Consider the following 8,205-nt stretch of genomic DNA (forward strand, 5'->3'; position numbering starts at 1 on the left):
TGGCTTACGGGTGTGGCTTGCTCTATCCCGGCGCTCTCATTGGGCGATCTCAACAGTCGGGGGTGGGTCCGCGCCGGGGGCCCGGGGAGGACAACAAAGGGCGGTGGGCGGCGGGCCGCAGCGTCCGCGTCTTCCGGTGGTCTCGTCAGGCCCGGCGCCGGCGTCGCGCCCGCCCGCTCCAGATGAAGTGTGAGCACTGCACGCGGAAGGTGGGCGCCGCGCGGCGCGGGGCGGCCGGGGCCGAGGGTCGGCGTTCCCCCGGCGAGAAGCCCGGGGTTCCGGCGGAGGGGCGGGCCGCGAGGGGCAGGGCCGTTCCGGGCGAACCGGGCCGCGCGGCTCGGGCGGCGTCTGGGCTTCGCGTTTCGCACCGCGCCTGTTCCTTTTTCGTGCGCCCTCACGACGCCTCGGAAACCGAAACCTTTAGAAACACACGAAACACCTCCGTTACCGGGTCGGGCCGTCACAGTGCGCGGGAAACGCCGCTCTGACGCGAACTGGCTCCAGCAGCTTTCCTGCCAGCGGAGGGTCGGGGCGAGCAGGACGGGCCGCGGGGCCGCCGGCGGCCCCACGCCTGTTCCTGGACGTGGCAGCGCAGCCTTGCGAGGCACGCGTGGGCGCTCGTTCCTGCAGAAATTGAGGTATATCGTAAATACCGGTCTGTGGCTTGCTGGTTTTTACGTAACACTCTACGGGAGACATCTTTTCAGAGCATTTCCTAATGTTCTAGTTCATTCTTTGTAGTAGCTGCATCACATTCTAAGTAGCCCTGTGTCCAGGTAAGTCAGACGCCCGGTAACCTGTTGGTGGAAGGCCGCGCTGCTTTTAGCTTTCCGTTTCTGCAGACGGTAGCCTTGTAGACGTCTGTCTGTGTCCTTAGGCACGTATGCTTGTGTTTCTGTAGGACAGGTTTCTAGCCACGTGGTTAATTGGTCAGAGCATGTACAATTTTTTTTTTTTTTTGAGACAGAGTCTCACTCTATTGCCCGGGCTAGAGCGAGTGCCTTGGTGTCAGCCTAGCTCACAGCAACCTCAAACTCCTGGGCTCAGGCGATCCTCCTGCCTCAGCCTCCCGAGTAGCTGGGACTACAGGCACGCGCCACCATGCCCGGCTAGTTTTTTATATATATACTTTTTTAGTTGTCCAGATCATTTCTTTCTATTTTTTTTTTTAGTAGAGACGGGATCTCGCTTTTGCTCAGGCTGGTCTGGAACTCCTGACCTTGAGCGATCCGCCCGCCTCGGCCTCCCAGAGTGCTGGGATTACAGGCGTGAGCCACCGTGCCCGGCCTATGTACGTTTTTTAAATGGAGAGAGATTGAAAGTTGTTCTTTAATAATGTTTCCTTGTCTTTCTAAGGAATGTATTAAAAAAACAAAAACCGACGACCAAGAGAATGTGTCGGAGGAGGCACCGAGTCCGGCCCCGGCAAATGGAGAGGCAAGTAGACGCTTCAGTTTTGTATCAGCCTAGAGGAAACGGCCACTGCTGTCTTTTCTCTCTGGGGACTCTGGTCGCCGTGCATGCTAGTGCTCTGAGGAACACAGCAGGAAGCCCAAAGGGCTGAAGGTCGTGCGGGACCGTCCAGTGCCATCACAGGCCTGTCTCGGAACACACTGCGCCAAGGCACACTGCATTGGGAGCAAAGGAACAGTGGTGTGATACTCACACTTAAGCATGTAGTGGAAAGTTCCATTCTGTGAAATGGGGATTGAGATAGGTATCTTATATACTAACTCAAAATTTTATGATCCTGTAAGTTTATTTTCTAATTGTTTTTATTCTACTTCAGTTCTTGTTTTTAAATTCTCCTTAGCTAGTAGGGATGCTTTGTGTTTATTGGGTGTGTACTCTGAGTCTGGCGCTGATGAAAGTGCAGTGTCATTTTATGCTCAGAATGAGCATTTCAGAAAAGCCCTACCCTTATCCCCGTTTTTTTGTGTGTGTGTTTTTTTTTTTTTTTGAGACAGAGTCTCACTCTACTGCCCTGAGTAGAGTGCCGTGGCGTCATCCTAGCTCACAGCAACCTCAAACTCCTGGGCTCAGGCGATCCTCCTGCCTGAACCTCCCGAGTAGCTGGGACTACAGGCATGTGCCACCAGGCCCGGCTGATTTTTTTCTATATATTTTTAGTTGTCTAATTAATTTCTTTCTATTTTTAGTAGAGACGGGGTCTCGCTCTTGCTCAGGCTGGTTTCGAACTCCTGAGCTCAAACAATCCGCCCGCCTCGGCCTCCCAGAGTGCTAGGATTACAGGCGTGAGCCACCGCGCCCGGCCTGTTATCCCCATTTTACCAAGAAAAGGATGTGATGGGGAGAGGTTGAGGTCACTTCTTCCCTTAGAAAGCATTGGTACCAATTTTATAAGTGGAGAATTGCACCATGGGAGAGACAGGTAACAGATTTTCCCTTTAAGTTTAGTCGTCCTCATGTGCCGTTTGATGTAGCCGGTGCCCCCATGCGTCACCTCGGCTCTGGAGACTGTAGGCTTCAGGGAGCAGCAGGGGCTGAGACAAGCACCCGGAGAGCTGGCCACAGGCAGAAGAGAGGTGGGGAGCCCGAGAGCCAGTTGGGGCCCCTCCCACACTTGCCTTCTGGTTACATCACCCTGGACAGACACCTAAGCCCTGTGGGCCCGTTTCCTTATCAATGACAGGGAGAGTTGAGCCCTTCCCTCCCAGGGCTGTGGAGAGGACGAGATAACCAGTGTGCACAGCCCAAGCAGGCGCCCCGCCAGGGCGGTGGTTAGGGTGACAGGAGGTGGGGAAAGGTTAGTAGAGGGGGCCCTGAGGGGTGGTGGGAGTGTAGGGCTGGGGCACTGGCACACCAGGCACAGGGCGGGCGTGGACAGATGTGATCTGAGGAGGAGCAGTGGCTCTCGCTGGGGCGATGGCAGTGAAGAGCTGTGGAGGCTGTCTGGGTGTGGGGAAAGACTCAGGTGTGTGCTTTAGGGCCAGTGACAGAGGCAACAGACTTGAGCTGGCTGGAGTAGGGGGAGAATCGAAGGAAGCCACTTGGGAGGCAGCTGTGAGGGCCGGGGCAGAGGGTGACAGGGCCTGGGTGAGCCAGCCAGGTGTAGAAGCAGAAAAGAGGGCATGACACAGGTGAGTATAGTTTTAGCTCCGTGGACACTGAGCCTTCTGTAGGATGTTGGTCTGGAGTTTCGGCGAGGAGAGCCGGAAGCACGGCTAGCAGGGGCGGCAGGTGCTGCTCAGGAATAGTGAGGCTCATGGGCTGGATAAAAGGGAAGAGTGTTTCTTCAGAGAACGTCAGTTTAGGAGGCAGGAGGAAGCAGCGTGAGGGGCGGAAAGGAGCTGGACCTGGGCCTGAGCTGCGAAGACGTGCAGAAGGACTGGGCTGTGCACAGCATGCCCCACAGCGAGGCTGGGAAGAGGCACTGCTGGGCGAGGTGGTGCGGTGTGGTTGTGGGCAGCTTGATAGAGACAGAGGCGGAACTCTCAGTGCAGCTCCACAGTCTCTAGGAGGCACCACACCCGAGGAGTGGCAGCTCAACCCCGCCTGGGAGCCTGTTTGAAGTGCAGACTCTTGGGCCTTGTGCAGACCTTCTGTGTCCCCATCTGTAAGAGAACAAGATCCCAGGGAAAACAGCCTGCTCAGGGACATTGGGTCATGTCTGGGGGTGGGGGGAGACAGAGGTGACAGCCTGAGCTCCTGTTCTGAGTGCACTGTGGAAGGAAGGGGCATGTCCAGAGCTGTCTCCTGTCAAATCATGTATTAAAGAAAAACAAACACACAGACTGAGGAGTCTTCATAAATTTGTTGAAATGATTCTGGTAAGCTTCAGGATCTTGATAGTTTCATCCACCAGGTGTTTGTTTGCTGCACATCTTCTGTGTGCAGTACCTAGAGGGTGCTGGGGAGCAGATGGGAACAGGACAGAGTTCACAGCCTCGTGGTACTTACGCCGGGAGGGAGGGCGCAGACAGGCAAGGGGTGGTGCTTCTTTGGCAGGGGTGGGATATCTCTGCTGAGGGCACTCGAGGGGTGAGCCTGGGGCCCTCTGGGGTGGCAAGAACAGCAAGGACTGGTGTGGCTGCACGTGTGGGAACTAAGGAGGCAGTGAGGGGTGGGAGCAGAGTGGGGCACTGGCCAGGTTGAGGGGCTGCCATGTTGAGGGTTCCGAGCGGAGCGAAGATGTGGTTTGTATGTTAATGGGTCTCTGGGGGTGCAGGCCAGTCACGAAGGAGAGAGTGGGGGTTCAAGGCTGGATGCCAAGGTTCTGTAGTCTCAGTGGCCAGGTGAGCAGAGTCACTCTTGTTGACACGGGTGGGGCAGGGGCAGATTTGAGCATCCACATTTCAGTCTTGGGTGGTTTGAGGACCCTGTTGCACATCCCAGTGGAAACTGGGAGCCGGCAGTGGGCTGTAAAGTTCTGAGCCTCGAGGGAGAGGCAGGGCTGTGGGCACCACCTGTGAGGAGTGTGGGGCCGGGTGAGCTCTGGGCGTGGGGAGATAGAGGGACAGTCAGGGCCGAGTCACAGGCACTGAAGGGGTGGGTGGAGAGGGCCGGGTTCCACTCTTGATTGTCATCTGCATGACTTCCTGGTGTCTTCGTGGGCTGGGTCTCATGCTCTGGTTCCTCTGTCACCTGGAGCTGTTCAGAGGCAGATGCTGTCTCCCTCCAGCCCCTTGAGCAGCAGGCCTGGCCCCTGGTATTGTCTCCAGTGTTAGTGTGAGATTTGTATTGGCGTCACCTCCCTGTAGAAGCACACTGAAGAATGTTGAAGAATCATGCCCGCCATCTTTCTTTTGTAGAAGGGAGAATTCCATAAATTGGCCGATGCCAAGATATTTCTGAGTGACTGCCTGGCATGTGACAGCTGCCTGACTACAGAGGAGGGAGTCCAGCTTTCCCAGCAGAATGCCAAGGACTTCTTCCGTGTTCTGAACCTTAATAAGGTACGTCCATGGCACTTGCTGATTTCGGGGATCTGAACTAGGGGAGGCAGGTGGAGGTCCAGGTGAGGCCCGTGTTCCTCATGGGCATGGAAGCCTCTGCTCAGACGTCAGCACGACATTTCGCCCTTTCCGCTGCATCAGGACATCCTGCACAGTAGTTAACCTTCTCCCAAGCTCCTCCTTCAAGAACAAAATCCTGCAAAGATTCACGCTCCCTTGCCGACGCTCAGGCAGTGGTGGGGGCTGGCACCACCCATCAGGCTCCTGTGGCTTAAGGGGAGGCCTCCGCCTGGCGAGGACAAGTAGCGTGGCCCAGGTCACGTGGGTGGCACGGTGCCCCAGCTGTGGTGTTCTACCTCCAGAGCACATTTTCAGAGACGGGGGTGTGTTCTAATGGGCCAGGCGAAGACTCTTCAGGAAAGTGTCATCCGAGCCTTCTCCTTCCGGCAGGCCTGCTTCCGGCAGGTCCCTGCAGGCCTTCTGCAGGGAACCACCGGGTGTCACCTGTCTCAGTGAGACAGATGAAAGGGAAAGAAAGGAAAGACAAGGCAGGGGAGGCTGAAAAGCACTTCCTTTTCAGCCCTCTCCCCAACCCCCGTAGGAAGCGAGGGCATGGTGCTTTGCCCAGGCATCAGTGCCTGACCCCTGTGTCAGGTTCCACAGTTGGTGTGGGCACCTCAAGACGTTGGCTGATGGGAACGTCACAGCACAGGAAACAGAGCCAGGCAGCCTTCAGTGTTTGCTACTCACCCCGTGACGTCCTCCTGGACAAGTTTTCCAGCACCATTTGGGCTGCGGTTTGAGATAGAAATATGTGTCTTTCTGTTGTTAGCCTTAATTCTGTCTGGGGGCACCCTTCCTGGCATGCGGGTGCCTGGGGGGCCCATGAGCAAGCAGCAGGCTGCCCATTAGGATGGTCTGAACCAGGAGACACCGCCTCCCCCGGCAGCCCTGTCCCCATGCGCTCATCCTTGGCCTTTCAGGGGACAAAATGGCTTTAGCCATTTTACTGTGTTTAACAGACTTGAGTCCATCATGATACAGCTTGGTTTCCTCTGAGGCACTCTGCGGGACTACTAGCGCCTTTAACCCTGGAGCATCAGTAGTTTTTGCCAACATGCCCTGAAGGTGCCTTTGTCACTTTGTGCTCCCACAAGCGATACAGGCAGGTAGCTGTGTCTTGCTACCCTGATCACACTCCACACCAGATTCACAATTATTTCCCAATCCAGTGGGTAGAAAATGATCTCAATTGTATTTTCCTGCTTATTAGAGAGTTGGAGATCTTAGATAATGTTTATTGACAATTTATGTTACATCTTATGCTGCTTGTCCAGTCTACAGTTTATGTTTTAGTGTGGTGTGAGATTTGAATACGGTCCTTTCCGTTTGAACAAGCCAGTTGTTCCAGCATCTTCCATTCTTTCTTCATCGATAGAACAGTTTGAGGATGGGAATTGTTCACTCCTTAAAAATTTGCCACTAAAATGTTCTGGGCCTGATGACTTTAGAAGGCATCTCTCTGGACTATTTTAGAGTGTATTCTTATCATTATCATTGGGTCATTTCCTCCAGTTATTTACGTTTACTAATATAATGTTCTTAAAATTGACAAAATTGTCTTAGATCTAGTCTTGTCTCTTTTGAGATGGAGTCTCTGTATTGTCCTGCTTGGAGTGCGGTGACTATTCACAGGCACGATCACAGCTCACTGCAGCACTGAACTCCTGGGCTCAAGTGATCCTCCTGCCTCAGCCTCCCGAGTAGCTGGGACTACAGGTGTCACCACCATGCCCAGCTCATGTCTCATTTTTTAATCCTGATTTTTTTCTCCTTTTTCCTCAGTTACGTTTGCCAGTGTTTGTGTGGTTTATCAGTCTCTGCATAGAACATCTATTACATTGTTCTGAGTTTCTCATTAAGGTGTCTAACTCTTACTCCATGTATAATCAGCATATATAACATTGTTTTGTTTTTCCTTGTAGAAATGTGATACCTCAAAGCACAAAGTGCTGGTAGTGTCTGTGTGTCCTCAATCTTTGCCTTATTTTGCTGCTAAATTCAATCTCAGTGTAACTGATGCATCCAGAAGGCTCTGTGGCTTCCTCAAAAGTCTTGGTAAGTTGCCTTTTGATAAATTAGTGGATTTATAACTTGAGTTTGTAAGTGCCCTTTTTATCTCTAAAGTTCAATTTTAAGGGTTCAGGATAAACTCCCAGAAGAGTCTCATGGAACATAAAAGGACCTTGCCCCTTATGTCGGGAAACCCAGCCTCTGATCAGTGGTAGGCGAATGTCACTTTCCCCTTGCCGTGCACAGACAGGTGTTTTACAGCTCGGGCTGACCCCTTGACCCCTTCGGGAGCAGGAAGTGACCACCTGCTGACAGTGTGGACAGGGACACTGGGAGGCTCCCACGGTGGCCCAGCAGCCTCCAGGTGGTGCCCAGCTCACAGAGGGCATTTACTTGACAGAGAGTTACTTCTGAAATACCTGGTGTTCGGTTTCCTGAGAAGGTTTCTAAAGAACAGAGCAGGAAGGAAATGGCTCATTTTCTTGATGTGCGGCACGAAAGGTGGTGATTTAAGAATATAATCAAAGAACTCAAATGTCAGCACTGGAATAATGCTGCCTAAAATATTGGTGAAAAATGCTACTGTACCTTCTGCTTTTGTCAGGTGGGTACTGCCCCCTAGTTTGGCCAAGATGCCTGTTTGCTCACCGTGGTGTTTTATGGCCCCTGGGCACCCTCCTAGCGTGGCAGTCAACACGCATGCTCAGAAAAGGGGAGTGTAAGCGAGTTGCCAAGTAAGAGTTTTTATTAGTCCACAACGCATTTTTAAAGCTGTGACTATGCTGGGAATTACTAATGACACCTGGAATAAGCATCGTCAGGACAGTCTTTCAGTCCGAGAAACAGTCTGTGGCCTTTTGCTCCTGGACACTCTCGGTGAGTGGCAGTTTAGCAGAGCCAGGTCGATCTGCACATAACATGTTACAGCAAGAACTAAGTCGCAGCTACAAATGCGATCTTGTTAAACCATTCGTCCTACTTGTAAACTTAAAACGGCTCAGGTAAGGTTAATTTTACCAAAGATCAAAGTTGTTGAGTGCTATATTTTCTCATGGTGAAAGGCCTTATTTGGGGGTAGTTTTTTTTGTAGATATATAACTGAATGTTGCATATTAATGAAGAAAATATATGCACAATGAAACATATCTTAAGGTAATACTTTAAATTTTGTGCCATTTCTTTTTAAAAATAACTGGCTGCTTTTTTTTTTTTTTTT

At 52.5% G+C, this 8,205-nt stretch overlaps 1 protein-coding gene across 1 annotated transcript in view; it reads left to right on the top strand.

The window, feature by feature from the left end:
* Positions 1–8,205, top strand: part of NARF (nuclear prelamin A recognition factor) — a 26,175-nt gene continuing 17,970 nt past the window's right edge. The window contains exons 1-4 of the mRNA XM_012656456.1: positions 1–209; positions 1,357–1,437; positions 4,773–4,916; positions 6,902–7,034. Of these exons, the coding sequence (XP_012511910.1) occupies positions 183–209; positions 1,357–1,437; positions 4,773–4,916; positions 6,902–7,034 (385 nt within the window). The 5' untranslated portion in view covers positions 1–182. The remainder of the gene's footprint in view (positions 210–1,356; positions 1,438–4,772; positions 4,917–6,901; positions 7,035–8,205) is intronic.

The sequence above is a fragment of the Propithecus coquereli genome, unplaced genomic scaffold (genome assembly GCF_000956105.1).
Source record: "Propithecus coquereli isolate 6110/MARCELLA unplaced genomic scaffold, Pcoq_1.0 Scaffold501, whole genome shotgun sequence".
Taxonomy (NCBI): Eukaryota; Metazoa; Chordata; class Mammalia; order Primates; family Indriidae; genus Propithecus; species Propithecus coquereli.